General features: G+C 58.1%; 1 protein-coding gene across 9 annotated transcripts in view; it reads left to right on the top strand.

Annotated features, from left to right (window-relative positions):
- LINGO1 (leucine rich repeat and Ig domain containing 1) overlaps positions 1-8,955 on the top strand; it is a 195,226-nt gene extending 186,271 nt beyond the window's left edge. For 5 of the 9 annotated variants that reach the window (XM_019805842.2, XM_019805840.2, XM_034668011.1 and 2 more), the window contains one exon: positions 6,061-8,955. In XM_019805842.2, the coding sequence (XP_019661401.1) occupies positions 6,073-7,917 (1,845 nt within the window). In that variant the 5' untranslated portion in view covers positions 6,061-6,072 and the 3' untranslated portion in view covers positions 7,918-8,955. Of the gene's footprint in view, positions 1-3,922; positions 4,004-4,125; positions 4,153-4,218; positions 5,027-6,060 lie in introns of those variants that run through there. The other 4 variants (XM_034668008.1, XM_034668009.1, XM_034668012.1 and 1 more) reach the window with 3 other exon arrangements.
- Positions 8,956-19,753: the final 10,798 nt, after the last annotated feature.

The following is a 19,753-nucleotide window of genomic DNA, read 5'->3' as shown; positions in this document are numbered from 1 at the left end:
TCAATTTTCTTCCAGGTTGATTTTTTTCTCCCTGTGGGGGGTGGCTGAAGGCGGAATAGAAGGGAGAGGACAGGCCAAGGCGGGCAGCGCAGTCCGGGAGGAGACAGACGGAGGCTGGCGCGCTGCTCTCCTGCGGGCCACACAGGCTGGATTTCTCCTGCGGTAGCCCAGCCCGGGCACCGGACCCCTCCTCTCAGGGTTCCCTGTCCTCCTCCCACACTCCCTGTGCCAGGAGGCAGCCCCTGCCCAATTAGGCTGGCCAGGGACTGAGTTTCCCCCATTAGCAGCTCACACCTTCAACCATTATCAGCCATTCACACCTCAGCAGGGATTAGCCCTAGAAAGCCAGAACGAGTGGCTTCAGAAGGAGCCCCCACCGGTCAGGGTTTAGGGTAGGAGAGAAGCAATTAGGAGTCCCTGGATGCGCTCCTCCCCTGCACACCTTGGTTTGCACCGTTCCCTCCCTCCAAAATGCCCCCTCTTCCCTTCCTGGCCTGTGGAGCCTGAGCTCAGGGGACACCTTCTCCTCCCCCAGGAAGCTCTCTGAAGAGCCTAGACTAGGAGGGGCTGTTCTCAGGAGCTGTCCCAGCCATTATTTGGCTCTTGCTGCCCCTTTGAGGATGAGGATGGGCGAGGTTCTATCAGCCCTGGCCCTGCCGGGAGAGCTCTCAATCTGGGAGACACAGAGGGGAGGCCACAGAAACTCCGACAGGGGGGTGGGTGGGAGGAGGGAGAGAGGCAAACGCAGCAGACCCCACAGAGATCCAGAGGGGGGCCCCCAGGGGGGTGATCCATCCTTGAGCTAGATTCTGGAAGCCAAGTGCGAGGTCTCTGGGCACACGGTGGCTTCAGGAGAAAGTCTCTGACCTGGGGTGACCTTTGAGGGCTTCCTAGGCAGTCACTCCACCCCATGTCCACCCTGCTCCGCTTCCTCCCACTGACACACTTCATCATTTCAGGAAAGGGATCCATGCCCTGGAGCTGAAGGCGAAGAAGGGACCTCAGGCAGGCAGGGACTTGGGGACAGGGTGAGTCAGGAGGAATCTGCCTGTTCTTTGGTCACTCTGCAGGAGAGCCTTCCCCTTTCTAAGTAATCAGCCCTCCCGCATGGGCTGGGATTGAGGACAGGATGTGGCAACAGGCCTGGGGCCTGTGACCGCAACGTGCGCGCAGGAGTTTGGGGACTGGTAGTTGAGTCTGCGGGCTAAGCGCGCTCCATCTCCCCCCACCCCCACCCCACGGACCCAGGCTGCGCCCACCCGCCCCGCTGCCCCAGGTACCGTCTTTCTCCTCTGTTTTCTCTGCCTCTCTCTCTTCTCCTCCCTTTCTTTCCTGGGTGGCCCGCCGTGTCTTTTCTTCTCTATTTCTGTCACCTTTCCTCTCTCCTGCTCTCCTGCTCATTTCTGGAGAGCAGAGCTGGACAGGGCTGTAGGCAGACATTCTGACACCCTCGGCCCCCTTCCCAGCTCAGCCATCCTTCCTCACTCCCTCCTGCTACAGACCTACCCTAGACACGGAGCCTGTCAGGACGGGGCGTGGTGGTGCACGCCTGCCTCATTTCTGCGTGGGGCGACAGCCCGCTGCAGGTGCCCAGGTCCCACAGCCGGGCTGCCCCCCACAGACCCTGGACCCCCAGCAATGGCAGCGGGCGCCTCCCTGCCCGGGACCTCATGCCCGTGTGTGCTGGGGAGCCCTGTGCTCCCTGCAGAACGCTGAGTGGGAACACCATGAAATATTGATACTATAACCCTCAAATAACTAACCCTTCCATTCTGTGCTGCAGCCGACCCCAGATTAGGTGAGATTCTAGCATAGACCGTGGTGGCAGGCACCGGAGGAAACATTTAGTGTGTTTAACAAGCACAGTTGAGGAAAGGCTTTTGTGGGGTTTGGGGGGCAGGGGGCCTACTTGCCACCATGCAAGGACCCGTGCTGGCCTTGGGCCCTGGGGCCTTACTCACTGTCCTGACATGCCTGCCCCTCCCTGTGTGTCCGAAAGCACCCACAGCCCGCAGCTCTTGGGGCAGGCTGACCAGGAGAAACGGAGCTCTGCTGCCCCCTGATTTTGTGCCTAGGCCTGAGGGCAAATGAGTTCCCTTTTGGAAGCTTGATTCTCATCTGTAAAATGGCTAAAAACGACCTCTTTTGAAATCTGCCTAATAAGACAGAGTGACCCCTGGCCTCCCTCCCCAAGTACACTCCTAGGTGATCCCATGCCCCTTCTGTCCCCACCAGTCACCTGTCCCATCCTGAGTCCCACAGGGGACAGCCCCATGGTGAGACCTTTCAAATAGATCCTTCCAGCCCCAGTGGAACTGCAGTTTGGGGCCTGAGCCCCCACTCCTCTTCACCCCTAACCAGGTTTGAGAATGTCGACTTTCTAGCTGGAGGAAGTCAGTTTCTGCTGTGGGCTTCCTCAGGGAGCCTGGAATCCACCCCTCACTGCACAGTGGAAGAATTAGACCAGAGAGGGCAGGCCTTGCCCGAGGTCACACAGCAGAGTGGCTGATGGGGGGAGCGACAGAGCCAGGCAGTTACGCCCCGGGGATATGAGTGAGAGTGTGGTGGTGCAGGCGGCCCTCTGCACGCAGGTCTGATGGCTCCGCTTCCCCCACCACTCCGGCACTGGGAGGACTCAGGCTGCTGTGGGGTCTGAACATTGTGCCCCGGGCACAGCTCTTGCTTTGCCTGCCCACCTGCCTGCCTTTGATGTTTATTCCCTTTGTATTTATTCGTCCAATTTTTAAACTCTTGCCCTTGTGGGAAGCCCTTCAGGGGGCAGGAATCCAAAATAAAACGCTGATTAAAATGCATAAAACACTTCTCCTTTGCAGTTGCAGGGGTAACCAGCAGGATCCACGGTGCCAGCAAGCGCCCGCTCAGTGGCTCTGGTGACCCCTAGATGACAGGGACCCCATGGGGATGTTAGACTGGGAGACTCGGGCCCGCGTGCAGCTTGGGCAGGCATCTTAACCTCTCCAGGCCTCAGTTTCCCCCCTTTCAGGACAGCCACATGTAAAAGGTGAGGGACGAGGCAATTTGGGGGCCATGCCCTTCTGAAGCTCCTGTGGACTGTGGCCTGTTCCGGGTGTCACTGCCACATCGTGGGGGAGGGGGGTTGGGGGGCGGAGGGCAGCCACGCAAGGCAATGCCAGTCAGCTTTTCCATCAATGGATTTGAATTCCCTAGGTCTCTCACTGCTCACTCAGAGGGTCCTCAATCTCTGCAAGAGCCCTTGCATGCACTCTGTCTGTCCAAGAACATCACCGGGGGCTGTTCTGTGAGACAGAAGCCGCCATGACTGACCCAGCGTTAGATACACAGGTGCGGCGCCAAGTGCTGGGCTTTGGAGCATATTTCCCTCTTTGCTCAGGTTGCCAGGAAGCTCATTCTGCAGGACTTGATGATATTCTTCCCTCGCTGGCTGGCTTTAACTTTTTATCATCTTGTGGCATAATATTTTCTGTCAGTTGGCTCAAGTGACTTTTAGAATGAGGTGTGTGCTGTACAGCGGTTGCACAATGTCACTACTAATAAGTGTGACCTACATCGATGTTACGGGAAAGAGATGATTTCTGACTGCATAGGTTACGGATGGCTTCGTGGAGGAGGTGGACTTAGGAAAGGAGCTCAGAAAGGCCGACTGGGCAGGAGGCTGGGAGAGTTCTCCAAAAGGAGATGGTTCAGAGGCAGGACAAGGTGGGGACACCTGGGCGGCTTCACGGGGCAGACTGGTGGGAGACGCAAACGTGGGTTGGGTGAGGCAAGGTGGTGGTGGCTTTGAGTGCCTTATTCTGACATCTCAGGTGACCTGTGCCTGGCTCTCCCCCCTCTCGGTCCTCAGCCCCCTCTCCAGCAGCCCCCACCTTGCCCACCAGCCCAGCCCTGAGAGGGGCACTAAAAGTCCTATTTACCTCTCCAGGTCCCCAGCCTCACACCTGCGCCGGCCCCAGCTGCCAGCCCAATTACTTATTGATCGCCTGTCAGGATGTTTGCTTTTCTGGTGGGTCACTGGAGCGTGTGTGACTGTGGAAAATGGCCTGGTGGGGGTGGGGTGGGGGAGGCCGAAGAGAGGAGGAGAGAGGCTAAGGGGAGGGGAGGGGAGTGGACATAGCCGCTGGGAATAACAAAGCCTCGAAGATTCCTTAACAGGTCAGTGACACCCAGAGCCCCCTCTGGTTAATCAGTCACTTAGTCCATCAACAACCAGGGAGCACCTGTTAGGCGTGGGAGACTGCTGGAGCACTGGAAGGAGTGTGGCATGTCTCACAGATCACAGGTCTGGTCCCAGAGCCACCCTCTCCACAGGCTGGAACCACAAGCTCCTTGAGGCCCCGTTGCTTGAAGGGTTGACGGGTGGGTGACGAGACCTGCGGCCTTGAAAGCAGAGGCTCTGTATGGGTGTAGGGGGTGGTGCTGGGAAAGCTGGGAGGAGGGCCTGAGCTGAGGAAGAGATGTGGGACCCTCCCAGCCTGGGCTTCCCCTTCCTGCAGTAAGCCCCCCTGGGCACTGTGCGTGTGGGGCCTGTGAACAGGCAGCCGTCGGGCTCTGGTTCGGCCCCCTGAGACCATCTGGCCCACGCCCTGGAGTTTGGAGAAGTCCAGACTCCCCCTCCTAGCCCCCTACTTACCTGCTGGGCCAGTTTCCCAGGTGGTGGAACAGAGGAGGGACGGAGGAGTCGGGACAGCAGTCTGTGCACAAGTGTGAACAAGGCTCCTCTCAGCACGGCTGGCAGTGAGTCACGGGGGGCTAGCTCCTGCACACCCCTTGCTTACTCCACCCGCAGCCTGCACTAAGCTGGGCCCCCCTCCTGGCGCCGTTACCCTTGTCACTGCCACCCAAGCCCTGCATATTCCTCAGGGCCCAGCTGTAATGAGCCTCGCGTCCTCAGTGCCACAGTGGGGACTGGGTCTCCAGCTGCCGGCCCAGCCCAGCCCGTGGCTCTGACTGCCCCCACCTCAGACCAGCAGCTGCACAGAACCCTGGCTCTAGGAGGAACGTGATTGGAACCCCGAGAGACCGACAGGTGAAGTCTGGTGGTCCTTCACCTCCCCCCATCTCCCACTGGGGGTCAGAAAAATCTTCTTGGAGCAGTGGACATTAAATCAGGCCGTGGAGATGGGGTTTCAACAGGCAGGGGAAGGGGCACTCCAGGAAGAGAGAACTGCAGGAGCCAAGACCAGGAACACTCGTTTGCTGGGCCCTGAGCCCTGAGCTCAGGCGGCTGGATGGGTCACAGCAGACCCGGAGAAAGGGGAGAGCCGGAGAGACTCCACAGGAAGGCATCAGGGCAGGGCCCCAGCTTTTTGGCTGGGGTGCCCACCACTGATCTGGAAACACCACTGGGGAGCAGATTCGGGAACACTGACAGGTGCTAGTGGGTTTGCTGATATCCCAGGGCTCTTGGGCTGGGGGCTCAGCTGCAGTGCGGATGAGGAGGGTGCCATGGTGTCTGCCTGGGGAAGCTCAGGCTGAGACGGTAGCCCCCAGCAGCCTCAGCAACCCTGGCCTGGCAGGCTGGGGACCAGACAGGCTCCTCCGCAGGCCGCTCCCGGAGGCTTCAGCCTTTGAGCCCCTTTGATTCCCTCTGTGAGCGCTGAGGGCAACTTAGCAGGTCTGGCTTTATCCCTGATGAGCACCAGGGGAAGCTGAGACTCTGGGTGTGCAGTGGGGTACGGGGTGCATGCCTGGATCACATTGCCTGTGGAACATAAAATGTAAAGGAGGTGGGCGCCACCTGGGGTACCAATCCCAGGCTCCTCTGAGGCGACCCTGTCCCTTCACTGCACACCCCCCCCATCCCAGAGATGCGGGGGAATTCCTTTGGGAGGGCTCTGGGCAGGGTAAGGAGCAAGGAGGAAGCAGCATGGGGTGGCAGGAGGCTCTCTGGCCTGGGCATCTGGACCTCACTCTGGGGCCCCAGGCGCATGTCCAGTGCCACTTGGGGCCCCCGCTCTCTGTGTCAGGGACCCCCCCGACAGGGCAGGAGGGCCCAGGGCGGGGCCAGCCAGACACTGTGCTCTCACCACCCCCTCTTCCTGTGCTTGCTCCTGGCTGCAGGTGAGCGAGAGGATGCTGGCGGGGGGCGTGAGGAGCATGCCCAGCCCCCTCCTGGCCTGCTGGCAGCCCATCCTCCTGCTGGTGCTGGGCTCGGTGCTGTCGGGCTCGGCCACCGGCTGCCCGCCCCGCTGCGAGTGCTCGGCGCAGGACCGCGCTGTGCTCTGCCACCGCAAGCGCTTCGTGGCGGTTCCTGAGGGCATCCCCACCGAGACCCGCCTGCTGGACCTGGGCAAGAACCGCATCAAGACGCTCAACCAGGACGAGTTCGCCAGCTTCCCGCACCTGGAAGAGCTGGAGCTCAACGAGAACGTCGTGAGCGCCGTGGAGCCCGGCGCCTTCAACAACCTCTTCAGCCTGCGGACGCTGGGGCTGCGCAGCAACCGGCTGAAGCTTATCCCTCTGGGCGTCTTCACGGGCCTCAGCAACCTGACCAAGCTGGACATCAGCGAGAACAAGATCGTCATCCTGCTGGACTACATGTTCCAGGACCTGTACAACCTCAAGTCGCTGGAGGTCGGCGACAACGACCTCGTCTACATCTCCCACCGGGCCTTCAGCGGCCTCAACAGCCTGGAGCAGCTGACGCTGGAGAAATGCAACCTGACCTCCATCCCCACCGAGGCGCTGTCCCACCTGCACAGCCTCATCGTCCTGAGGCTCCGGCACCTCAACATCAACGCCATTCGGGACTACTCCTTCAAGAGGTTGTACCGGCTCAAGGTCTTGGAGATCTCCCACTGGCCCTATTTGGACACCATGACCCCCAACTGCCTCTACGGCCTCAACCTGACATCCCTGTCCATCACACACTGCAACCTGACCGCCGTGCCCTACCTGGCCGTGCGCCACCTGGTCTATCTCCGCTTCCTCAACCTCTCCTACAATCCCATCGGCACCATCGAGGGCTCCATGTTGCATGAGCTGCTGCGGCTGCAGGAGATCCAGCTGGTGGGCGGGCAGCTGGCCGTGGTGGAGCCCTACGCCTTCCGCGGCCTCAACTACCTGCGCGTGCTCAACGTCTCGGGCAACCAGCTGACCACACTGGAGGAGTCGGTCTTCCACTCGGTGGGCAACCTGGAGACACTCATCCTGGACTCCAACCCGCTGGCCTGCGACTGTCGGCTCCTGTGGGTGTTCCGGCGCCGCTGGAGGCTCAACTTCAACCGGCAGCAGCCCACGTGCGCCACGCCCGAATTCGTCCAGGGCAAGGAGTTCAAGGACTTCCCCGACGTGCTCCTGCCCAACTACTTCACCTGCCGCCGCGCCCGCATCCGGGACCGCAAAGCCCAGCAGGTGTTCGTGGACGAGGGCCACACGGTGCAGTTCGTGTGCCGGGCGGACGGCGACCCGCCGCCTGCCATCCTCTGGCTCTCGCCCCGCAAGCACCTGGTTTCAGCCAAGAGCAACGGGCGGCTCACGGTCTTCCCCGACGGCACGCTGGAGGTGCGCTACGCCCAGGTGCAGGACAACGGCACGTACCTGTGCATCGCGGCCAACGCGGGTGGCAACGACTCCATGCCAGCCCACCTGCACGTGCGCAGCTATTCGCCCGACTGGCCCCATCAGCCCAACAAGACCTTCGCTTTCATCTCCAACCAGCCGGGCGAGGGAGAGGCCAACAGCACCCGAGCCACCGTGCCTTTCCCCTTCGACATCAAGACCCTCATCATCGCCACCACCATGGGCTTCATCTCTTTCCTGGGCGTCGTCCTCTTCTGCCTGGTGCTGCTGTTCCTCTGGAGCCGGGGCAAGGGCAACACGAAGCACAACATCGAGATCGAGTACGTGCCCCGCAAGTCGGACGCGGGCATCAGCTCGGCCGACGCGCCCCGCAAGTTCAACATGAAGATGATCTGAGGGCGGGGCGGGGGGCAGGGACCCCTGGGCAGGCCAGGCAGGGGAAGGGGCCTGGCCGCCAAGCGTCGCTCCTCAGTCCTTCCCGCCTCCTCCCTGGCCCTCCACACACAGCCCTGTTCCCTGCGGCTCCCCCCCNCCCCCCCCCCGCCCCCCCCCCCCGCCGGCTCTCACCGCCTGCGCTCTGTCTACCAGGACCTCCGCAGTCCAGGCCTGGGGACCCCACCTGCACAGGGGCACACGTTGCCAGACTGGAGTCGGAAGCCGACAGACCGACACTCGGCACAGCCAATAATTCAATAAAAAAAAGTTACGAACTTCCTCTGTAACTTGGGTTTCAATAATTATGGATTTTTATGAAAACTTGAAATAATAAAAAGAAAAAAAAAACTATTTCCTATAGCTAGTCGGAATGCAAACTTTTGACGTCCTGATTGCTCCAGGGCCCTCTTCCAACTCAGTTTCTTGTTTTTCTCTTCCTCCTCCTCCCCGTCCTCTTCCTCCTTCTCTTTCTCCTTTCTCTTCTCTTCCCCTATGGGGAGGGATCACTCAGGAAAACAGGAAAGGAGGCTCCAGCCCCGCCTGCCCGGGCAGCTGACAGGAGCGGGCAGGGGGGCAGGTGTGGGCCCGGCTCTGGGCTGGTTGTTTGCAGGGAGCAGGTGGAGGAGACAGGGCTGCCTGATGAGGGTGGGGGCTGTTGGCCAAGCTGCCAGGAAGCACTACTGCCAGGGGTTGGGGGCCTGGCTTGGGTGTGGCTGAGACTCTGGACAGGGGCTGGGGTCCTTCTGGAGGATAGCACAGTCAGTGGAGAGAGCCAGGGGCTGGAGACAGGACCGAGGTCTAACTTCTGGTCCCAGCTCTGCCGCTGACTTACTGTGTGGCTTCAAACAGGTCACTGACCCTCTCTGGGCCTCAGTCTCCACATCTGTACAAATGGAAACGTGACTCCCCGCCCTGCCTACCTCACAGGGCTGTTGTGAGGAACTGATGAGATGATGTATGTGAAACACTTTGTAATCTGTAAAGCGCTGTGCACATGTGTGGGTGACTGTTCTCATTATGGTCATTATTATCTCACCGTGGGGGGTGGGGCTCCCAAAAGGCTGTCCATGGGGTCAGAGTTGGGGGCACACAGGGGAAGCTCTGCTCGCTCCAGGGACTTGCAGAGGCACCCCTTACAACAGCAGCCCAGGCCACCACCAGAGGCTGAGACTAGCCCGGGCTCTGCAGAGTCGTGGGTTTGAGAGCGGGATCCACTGCTCTGGAGCTGATCTGGAGGGTCAGAAGCCGCCCTGCCCGCTCACACCAAACCGAGCCACTCCAAACTCCGCCCTGGGAAGGGCTGGCCGGGATGGCAGAAGTGCCAAGGGCCAGTCTGGTCGCCTTGTAACTTTACCTGCCGCCATGGACCCTGGCTCGAGAAGCTGGAGCACCAGCCTGGCCAGTATCTCCGTGGAGCAGGGAGGGTGCCAGGGTCAGGCAGGCCTGGCTTCTCCCCTCCACGTTTCCTCTTTCTCCTCAGGGACCACTTGGATTCAGCCCCACGGCGGGCGGGGTGAGCCCTGCTGCCTGTAAGTCCCCAGGTCAGGGGAGGATGCAGTGATGCAGGAATGCACCGACACAGACTTAGCTGAACGTGCAGGGGAAGCACTAGGGAAATCAGCACTCAGCAGCAGTGAGACTTCCAGAATGTAGCATCTCCAATCGGGGCTCCTCCTGGGGCGCACACGCCCAACCTGAGCTGGCATGGGCCAGTAGTACCTGCTGAAGCAAGCCTCTGGGGCGGGGGCTGGTGAATGGAGTCTGGCATGGAGTTGGCACTCACTCCTTCACTCGATCTACAGATGTCCTGAGAGCCTGCTGTGCTCCTGGCTCCCTGCTAATGGAGCTTGTGGCTGGGCCAAGCCACCCTGGCCCCCCTCTCTCAGCAACCACCCCACAGCTGTCCATCCCTGGCTTTGGGGAGGCCTCAAGCCCCTGGAAATGTGCTTTTATCCCCTAGAACAAACAGGAACCTCTCCCTATACGACTCTGGAACATTGGTGTGGAAAAGGTTGATGGTCCTTGGGGAGCAGCCTACACTAATGATTATAGGCTCCGAGGTTTGAGGTCAGATCTGGGTTTGAGGTCCTGTTCTAGCACTTACTAGCTGTTCGGGATTGTTACTTAACCCCTTTGAGCCTCGGTCTGCTTATCTGTCATTTAACGTTAGGACAGGAAATGAAGGGGCATAGGTGTATTTGTTGCTTGGTGTGGTACCTGGCACCCAGTGAGCCCTCTAGCACTGGTGGTGGTGATTACTGTCAAGGCCAACTTTGGTACAGATGCAGAGACTGAGGACCAGAGAGGGTGCTAGCGTAGCCAAAGCCACATAGCTTCTAAGTGACAGGACCAGGGCCTGGAGTTCCAGACTCCCAGAGCCACAGACTTCTAAGCCTGTCTTGGGACTTCTCAGAGCTAGGCCTGGGCACCCCCCCCCATAGGAGACCACTTTGGGGAGCACAGGAACAGGGAGGGGAGTCCTTGGGCAAGGGGCTGGCTTGTACATAACAAGAGGACAGTAGTATGATGTGAGGCTCCAAGAACCTGATAGGCCTACTCACCTCCAGAGAGAGACGGGAGCATGGGCTGTCCACGGCCCCAGCCCTAGATAACTTGGTGGGCACTGTTCTCCCTCAGGAGCCAGCCTGTGGGATTGTTACTTATCCCTCTGAGAGGCCTGGGGCTTCACAAGCTTCTGGTAAGAGCAAGAGGTTCAAGGGGCCAATTTATTCTTGGCTACTTCAAGGAAACCAGACCTCTGAGGAAGGGACATAAGAAAATTGTGAGGTTCTTTTCAGATAAGGAAGAGAGTCCTTTTGAGGGAATGTGAATCCCCAGGGCAGGAGGCTGGGTTGGCCGAAGGAAAGGCAGCCTGGGTTTTAGAGCTGCCCCTTCCTAGTTGTGGGACCTCTATCTATGAACTCAGGAGTCCTGCCAGATTGAAGGGGGAATGGCTTACAAAGTAAGACTGCAGCAAGTGCCTGGGTCACGGCCACCCCTGCCCCTACCCCTGGTGACCCCTCACCAGTGAGAATCTGGGACCCAGAGAGGGGAAGTAAGCTACTCAGAGGCCCACTGCAGAGTGATGGATGGGGCATGGGCTTTGGGGTCAGGCCGACCTCGGGTCCGGTTCCTTCTCAGGTGTGACAGCTCTTTGCTGTGCAATGATTCCAGCACTGTTAGCGTGGCTTCCTTACGGACTGGCGGGGAGGTGACAGGGGAACTCAGGTATGGGTAAGGAAAGGGACCGTATGGGGGACAGTGGTAAACAGAGCTGGAACTTCAAATGAGACAGGGGTAGAAGCCAAGCCTGGTGCTGCCATCTGATGTGCCACTGAAGGCCTCGGGGCTGTGTGGGAGGATGGGAGCCCACCCAGGCCATCACTGCTGTTTGCCTGGGACAGAGAGAGTGGCCGTGCCCTGCGGCCCTGGAGGACAAGGCCACCACCTACGTGTGTTTGTGAGGATGGAGGTGACAGAGAACCAGGGAGAAGGGGTCAGAGGAGCAGTGTAGACCCTGGCTGGTATTAGGAGTCCTGGGGGACCTTTAGCCTTTTAGGGCCTGCAGTCAAGTTTCATGAGTTACAAGGAGGGGGCGCAGCACAGACCATCTGGAATTAAGTGATTTACTGGGGACCTCACAAAACCTGGTTCCTTTCCTACTACTCTCCCCAATTTGATAACCTCTGATAACACAGGGCAAAAAGTCAACCCAGCTCCCATTCCAAAACCCCAACTCCAGCCTCCTTCAGAGTCGGGCTTGCTAGGATCTCGGATCTCTTCATTCCTAGTCTCCAGAGGAGAAAGATCTGATTGGCCACTTGCCAACCAATGGGTTGGCTACCCTAAGTCAGGTGCTCATCCCTTCATCCAATTAGCGAGGCCGAGGAACTCAAGCTGATCTAAGCCAAGTTTGGGTGAAGATGATGTGGAAAGAGCTAAGGGACCTGATCAGTTATTTATCGCAACATGACAACCACCCCAAAACTTAGTGGTTCAAAATAACAACAACCATTTATTTGCTCCCATGCGCAACCTGGGCAGGGCTTGGTAAAGGCAGCTCGTGGCCACCTGTGGTGTTGATTAGGGAGTCTTGTCTGGGGCCGGAAGACGCCCGCGGCTTCTGGCCAGGTCTGTCTCAGCTGGGGAGGCCGGAAGGGTCGGAGGCCAGCCTGCTCCTCCATTTCTGTGTGGTCTCTCCAGCAGGCTAGCTGTTCTTTCTCATGGTGGCTCAGCACTCCATGACCACACACCGGAAACCGCCAGGACTCTCGAAGCCTAGGCCAGGAACCAAGGCAAGTCACAGGCCCGCCTAGCTTCAAGGCGGCAGAGAACAGCCCCCAGGTCTTGATGGGAAGAGCCTCGAAGTCACAGGACAGAAGGACGTGCAGGACGCAAGGGTCAGTGCAGCCACCTCTGGAGACCTCCACAGGGACCTGAGAGGCGCCTTTGTCCTCTTAGGAAACATTGGCGCACAGGGCTTTACAGTTTACCCAAGAGTAAGGAGTTACTGAGGGATGATGACTGCCCCACAGATGGATCTCCAGCAGGTTGGGAGAGTCAGGACTTGAACCGAGCTTGCTGCCCCTGGGCCGGTGTCCTTTTGAACAGAAGCAGGAAGCAGGGGCCCCCGGGAGTAATATGGCAATAGTAATAATAATTACTGTTTACAGGCCAGATGCTTTCCCTACATTGTCTTTTTTTTTTTTTTTAAAGTAGGCTCCGTGCCCAGCGTGAAGCCCAACATGGGGTTTGAACTCATGACCCTGAGATCAATACCTGAGTTGAAATCAGAGTCAGACGCTTAACCGACTGAGCCACCCAGGCGCCCCTCACTTACATTGTCTCATTTAATTCCACCAGGAGGAGGTTGTAATCTCCCTTTCCCGTGAGAAGGCAGGCTCAGGGAGAAGTGACTGCCAGGGGCTCCTGACCAGGGGGGTATGAAGCCAGGATTCCTACTCAGGGCGCTAGGACTTCACAGCAGAAAAAGCACCAGACTGGTCCCCTCACATCGACTCACGTGGAGGTGTCCACAGCCGCCATCTCCTCCCGTGGCCACCGTCTCGGGTGGGCCAGGATGGGCTGGTAGGGGAGGATGTGCTGTGGCACAGGTGGGTGAGTGCAGGGGCGCGGGGCACGATCAAGGCTTTTACCAGTCAGTTCTCCTCCCAGCCCCAGTCCCCCTGGCCTCTCTGTGAGGCCCAGAGGCCCAGCAGCCTGTTGTGAAGGCCTGTAGTCTGGCCCTGGTACCTACGGAGCACTGGGCATGACTGGGCGGGGTCCCTGCAGTGCCGCCCGGGGCTTCAGAGCTTTCCCCCGGGGGCTCCAGCTCTGACTGACCCAGGGTGCTGACCGCTTAGCCTCTAAAGGGATTTCCAGCCTCCCCATAAACCTATTATGGCTCATCCCGTGCCCCCAGCCCCAGGCCCTGTCATCATGCCAGCGGACTGCCGGTGTCTGGGAAGCCTAGGGTGGTGGGTCCTTTGGGAGCCAAGGAGACTAAGCATTCCTCAGTGTCTCGTCTCCCAGTTCTGTCATGCCCCAGCCCCCGTGCCAACCCCTGCGCTGGAGGTGACTGCAGCAGGGAGCAGGGCCTGGCTCTTCCTCTGCCCCTCCAGCTCTATCCCCCATCCTTTCTCTCTTTGTCTGGGCTGTGACACACTGCTCTGGAGAAGGCTCGTCCTGGGGATGGAGCGGCAGGATGTTCTGGAGGAAGAGGAAGGGGAAGCCGAAGGCAGAGGAAAGAAAGAACCGGAAAGGAGGGAGGATGGGTGGGATGAGCACCACACCTGGTTCCCAGGATCCGGAGCTCAGCCCAAATGCTATGACTAGCATGACTGTCTCCCTGTTTTGATGATGAGAAACATGAGTCTCAGAGAGGCTGAGCCACTGCCCACGGTTGCACAGCTTAAGCACTAGCGACATGGAAAGGCACAAGAAAAGTGTTTCTGTGCTCCCATTTTGCAGGAACGGAACTGAGATTCAGAGAGAAGTGACAGGTCCAAGGCCACAAAATGAATGAATCCGTTGTAGCACCAACTCTGACTCAACTGAAGGGGGGGCGGCGACAGGGAAGCCATTGCTGCGGCCCCCAGGAAGCTTGCCCATGGGCAACACAAGGTGAGGCTGGCCCGGGGGCACCCCGCCCCAGAAGAGGGGAGCAGCTAGGGGCCCTGACTTTGCTCTCTAACAGGCATTTACATAGCTCATTAAGAAATACGGCGTCATAAAGAGGAGAGACGTGGGCCCAATAAAGCCTCGTCTCTGTCTCCTGCCAGCCCCCAAGCCTCTTACAGGGCATTCCAAGGGCACAGGGCGTAGACCTGGATGGCAGCCCCCAGAGCTGGGATGGGGTGTCTGCCTCTCCGGGCTCTGTCCTGACCCTAGTGCTGTGAGGCGAGACACTTCACTATGTGACCTTGCTCCAATCCCTGAGCGCTTTTAGGCTGACCCTTCCCAAGGGCTTGGGAGAAGTCTGTGCCAATGGGGACACCCCACTCCCTCTGCCTTAGGGGTCCGCCCCAGACTCAATGTTGTCCCTCATCCCACTTCCCTGCCCCCACACGGCTGCTGAAGCAAAGCAGGAGTTATAGCCTCTCTAGTAGAACAACATTTACTGCCCGGCCCTGCGCCTGAGCCCATAAATTGCCCTCGCCATGCTTGGTACCGAACATGCAGTCACCTGGAACAGAGGCCCAAGGGGCCTGCCAGCCCATCCACTGGCCCAGGGCCCCAGCCCACTCCGGCCATCTCTTACCCATTCCCTCCAACCTGCCTCCGGTGCTTCTCAGTGTGGAGCCAGGACAGCCGAAGTCCCCAGAGGCCGAGCCATCCAAACAGCCCCATCTCCACAAACATACCCTGGATATCACCTTTCTGGAGTCTTCCGATGGCCTCCTCAGGGACGCTGCCTATCTTCTACCACTTGACATGAGTCCCTGCCCCCACTGCCTTACTTTCCCTGTCTCTCTAGCTGGAGTCGGACCAGATGGGCCCCAAGAGCTCGGCTAGGTGAGAAGACTATGGCAAGTGGGACATTCCCCCGCTCCGTGGTGAGTCCGGGCGGTGCCAGCAGCAGAGCAGTAAGAGTGGTGGACTGCCCTGCAGCCGCATGTGCCGGGCGGTACTGCCTGACCGCTGGCGGACACCTTTCTCCTGTGCAGCTGCTGGAAGGGAAAGGGACACTGCAAAACTGCTGAGCTCCTGCAGTTGGCCAGAGGCAGAAGGGACAGCTGGAAGTGTGGGGTACATGGGAGGGTTGTTCTGGGATGAGGCAAAGAGCTAGAGAGGCCCATGATGGTTTCCCAGGTCCCGGCCGGGCCTCCAGCCGGCCTCCCGCCCTTCCCCACAAAAGGAACTTTCCAAACACAGGAGTCCGCAGGGGAGATTGGGGTGGGGAGGTAGATAAGGGAGTAGGAGCTGGCAAACACCCCCATAGCAGTGGACTACAGTGCCCCACAGGTAATGGGCGGCTGAGCGACAGTTACCTTTCATGTGGAGAGTGCAGATAGGGGAAAGCAAAGGCTTTTCAAGGGTCCACAGGGTTTCAGTTCCAGTTTCCCTGGTTTAGGATGAGGGAAAATGCTTTGATCGCTTCCTCTCTGCCCTTGAAGCCTGTACCAGGGATAGAATCCCTCTTCTGAGCTCTCAGTGTTCCTGTGAAAGGCAGGGGGGATATGGGGGGGGGTGAAGCAGGGCTGCGGCAGCTGAGGCGGGTCTTCTGTAGAGCACAATCTTGGCCATGGGGAGTTATGGTGGGCGCTTGAGCAGGAGAGGGACGCATCTCAGAGTCTAAGGAGAAGTATTTGAGGTGTGGGAGAAGAGGAGGCGGAGGCCGAGAATGCACACGAGTATGCACACCTCTATGCTCACGCACACTCACACACTCACACGCGCACATGTACTGCAGCGGGCACAAACACGCAGCAATTTCTGTGTCCACACGGAACCCTTGCACGCACCCATGCAAGCAGACACCCTCCGTGTACACACTGGTACAGATACTACCTGCTCACACTGGTACCACGCTCCACACTCTCATGCGTACATTCACACTAAAGTGCAGACCCGCAGAGCAGCCGCCTTCGCGCGGCGCACGGAAGCACTGCACACACGTCGCCAGGCGCCCCCTTGTAGAGGTCCACGCCCGGCCCTGCGCTCAGTGCCCACACACCCGGCGACACACACGTGAGCCTGCGCACGCACACACGTGCACACGCAGACAGCTGCCCCGAGCCTCGCTCCGCCCTCAGAGCTGCGGCTGGCCAATGAGAGCTCTCTGGGTGCTGTCTCCTAGGCGACCAGTGGAGCTGTCGGGCTCAGGATTGGGAAGGGGGGAGGGCGTGGCCATGGGGACACCCCTCACTCCAGACCCTTGTGGCCCTCGGCCCTCGGTTTTTTACAGGGTTAGAAGGCAGAGCTAGACTGAGGGCAGGAGTGGGAGGGGTGCCTCGGAGATGCCCAGATATCGAGCCCAAAGCAAATCCCAATGACTCTGGTTCCCTCGCATGGGCCAGGGCAGGTGAGCCTCCTGGCCAAAAATGCCTTGTGTGTCCCACCCCAAGAGGTCTATGGGAGGACCTGGCTTTGGAGACTCGGGGGGGGGGNGCCGGGGGGGGGGGGGGGGCTCCATGACCCAGCCCTGTCGCCTCTCTCCAGAGGAATCTGAAGAGGATTGCACTGGCCTCTTTTCTTTTCCTCAAGTGCCCAAGCTCTTTTCCTTTGGGATCTCCCCACATGTCCTTCCATCTGCTTGGGATGCCCCTTACTCATCTCTTCCTGCACCATACCCTCTCACACATTCACTTCTTTTCTTCTGGCAACCTTCAGCTCATGGTATAGGTCGCCTCCCCAAATAGTCCTGTCCTTGCCACCACCGTCCCTGCCCCCATTTGAAATCGATCCCCTGAGATAGAGTCTGCCATCACCCAGACTGGCAAGAGCACGCCCTGAGCATTTCGAAACACAGGATATCAAGAGATGGAGGCTGGTCAAAGGGGCCAAGAGTAGGGATGCGTGGGATCTGGAGCCAGACAACCTGGGTCTAAATCCTGGCTCTGTCACATACCAGCTGTGTGTGACTTTGGGCAAGTTGCCCGTGAACTTGTGAGGATTAAATTAGATCATGCCTGCAAAGCACTTAGAACAGTGTCTGGACGGAGCATCTGACCAGTAAATGCTTCTACTAGTATTCTTCTTATGGACTCCCCCATTATAAATAATGCCACCTTCCCCCACAGCTTCCAGACCCCGGCCTCATTCAGAACATGAGACTCAAAGGTGGTGAGCAATGGAGGGTTTGCCCCAGATACACAGTCCTACACCAGGTGCCCTGTCCAAGAGGGAGACTTGTCCCATTGGGACAGAAAGTAAGAGTCCATGGCGACAAGCAGTTATAATTATCTTCTCTCACTCTATTCGTCACTCTGTAGCCTGCATAGCAGCCCCAGTGATTTCGAGAGTGATCACAGTGCCCACTCTGAGCAAGCCCTGCGTGCCGTCTTGGTTTCCAGTTCTCCTGCAGTCTCTCTCAGGGCCTGGGCCAAGTGGGGTTGTTTTCAAATGGCCAGCCCCCATCCTCTCATGCCCTGTCCCCACTCTGGGGGTGGGTAAGCAGCAGCCCCCCACTCCCCTATCTCAGCAGGACCTCCACTCTGCCCTGCTTTGCATAATTGGCTTCTGGTGAGATCCATTGGAAGTGATTTGGCACACCCTGGTTTATGTCTGTGTTCCACATTAATCAGCCAGGCACCCTGGAGCATAATACTGCACTTCTCCCTAAAAATGGGGATAATCATTCCCACCTTTCAGCATGTTGGGAAGCTTGGCCTCAATTCCCATGGAAAGTACCTGGCTTGTGGGATATGCCCAGAAGGTGCCAGCTGCAGTCCTTTGCTGGGCCCTCCAGGACTACGGGGCTCCAGGCTAGGGTACATTTGAGATGTCAGTGCTGTCTGTATCCAAAATGATTTGATGACAAGGAGCAGAAACCCACTTAAAGACGTACTCTCACAAGGGATTTTCTGTAAGCAGATAGTCTCAGGGAAGCCCATCACAGCCAGCTTCCCATCTCTCCTGCTGGCTCAGCTGCTGGCTGCACAGAGGCTCGGGTCCCATGTCTGTCCTTGCAGAGATGTTCAGGGGCTGTCTGACTGAGCACAGCTACCCTAGGAGGGCAGCCTCAGCTCCCCATAACCTCTGTGTTCCGTTCTACATTCCCAAGAGAAACCATGAAGGGCCAGGATGAGGTCAGGTGTCCCCCCTTTGTCCAATCAGCTGAGGTAGGGACCAGAAGGTAGGGAAGGCCACCTCCTCCGGGGTTTGGGAGGAGCAGGTCTTTAAGTAGGAGTGTGAGTGGAGTGAAAATGGTGGCTTTCCCTAGACCAGTGGCTTGCAACCTGGCTGCACACTGAAATCACCAGGGGAGCTTATAAAAATACTGCTACCTAACTCCCACTCCCAGAGATTCTGATTTCATTGGCCTGGTGTGATGCTGGGGTAATAAAATTTTCAAGAGTTCCCCAGGTGATTCTAAAGTGCAGCCAAGGTACAGACCACCACGTTAAACACTTCCTGGTGGCTGAGTCCACACTGCAGTGTCATCCATCCCGCTACTTTGGTCTCCCTTTGGGCCCGATGGGAGGTGCATCCTCCGTGGCCTAAGTCAGTGATTCCCAAGCCATCCCCCAGATAAGGTAAGGTCAGAATCCTGATTCCCACAGACTGAGGGCTTCAGAGGGGAGGAGGGTGGGGGACTGGGATGGGCCGGTGATGGGTATTAAGGAGGGCACATATTGCATGGTGCACTGGGTGTTATATGCAAATAATGAATTATGGAACACTACATCAAAAGCTAAGGATATACTGCATGGTGACTAACACAACATAATAAAAAATTATTATTAAAAAAAAATCCTGATTCCCAGTCCTGTCCATCCCTACTGAATCTGAACGTTTGGAGGGGAGCTCTTCTGATTCTTATCACCAGACAAGGTGGGGACACTGGGCTAAATGATAACTTTACCGCTATCTCTGCAACTGACATGCAGTCATGGGGGAAATCACCCCAAGTGCCATGAACGCATCCATGTAGCAAGGGGGGGGTGGTAGAAAAAGATTTTCAAGCCAGCACTGCACAGTTGCCATCAGAAGAGGCCAGCCTGTCCCCTCTGCAGAGAAGTCAGTGATGGGAGCAGGCCTGACACCCCCAGATCTCCTGCTCAAAGAACAGGGTGGACATCTATTGTTCTGTCTGCTTGTGTGAGGTACCTGCCCTCCAACCACACGGTGAGACTAAGAAGTGTCTCCCATCTTCTAATGAAACTCTCTGTCCTGGCCATGGCTCCATCTAGGAGAGGGTACCCAATCCCAGCTGAGCCGATCCATATCCACATCTCCTTGTTGGTGTGAGTAGACAAGAAAAAATGGCACCTACCCTGAGTGTCACTAATCAGAAACCTTCCCTAGGATATTTGAACTTGGAACCAGAGAATACCAGTACTGGTGTTTCTCTGGAGTATGCACAGGGAGAGGTGAACCTGGGAGTTACCAAGAGCCAAGTTTCCAGTTCACAGGGGATGCAGGGAGAAGCAGAGGCAAGCTGTGGGGAGTGCCTCTGATTCTGCTTTTCTCTGTGGTACCCTGAGCGTGGCTCTTGGTGGGCCCCAGGTCTGAGTCCCAACAGCTATGGGCACAGCATAATTAGTGGCTTTGTTCCCACATACCATGGGCCCCTGACTACCCCTTCCCAGCTAATTCCACATTTTATCTGAGTTCTGTTTCTTGTCACCCGAGT

This window comes from Ailuropoda melanoleuca, chromosome 9, assembly GCF_002007445.2.
Source record: "Ailuropoda melanoleuca isolate Jingjing chromosome 9, ASM200744v2, whole genome shotgun sequence".
In the NCBI taxonomy this organism is placed as follows: Eukaryota; Metazoa; Chordata; class Mammalia; order Carnivora; family Ursidae; genus Ailuropoda; species Ailuropoda melanoleuca.
This window is presented reverse-complemented; position numbering and strand designations above follow the sequence as displayed.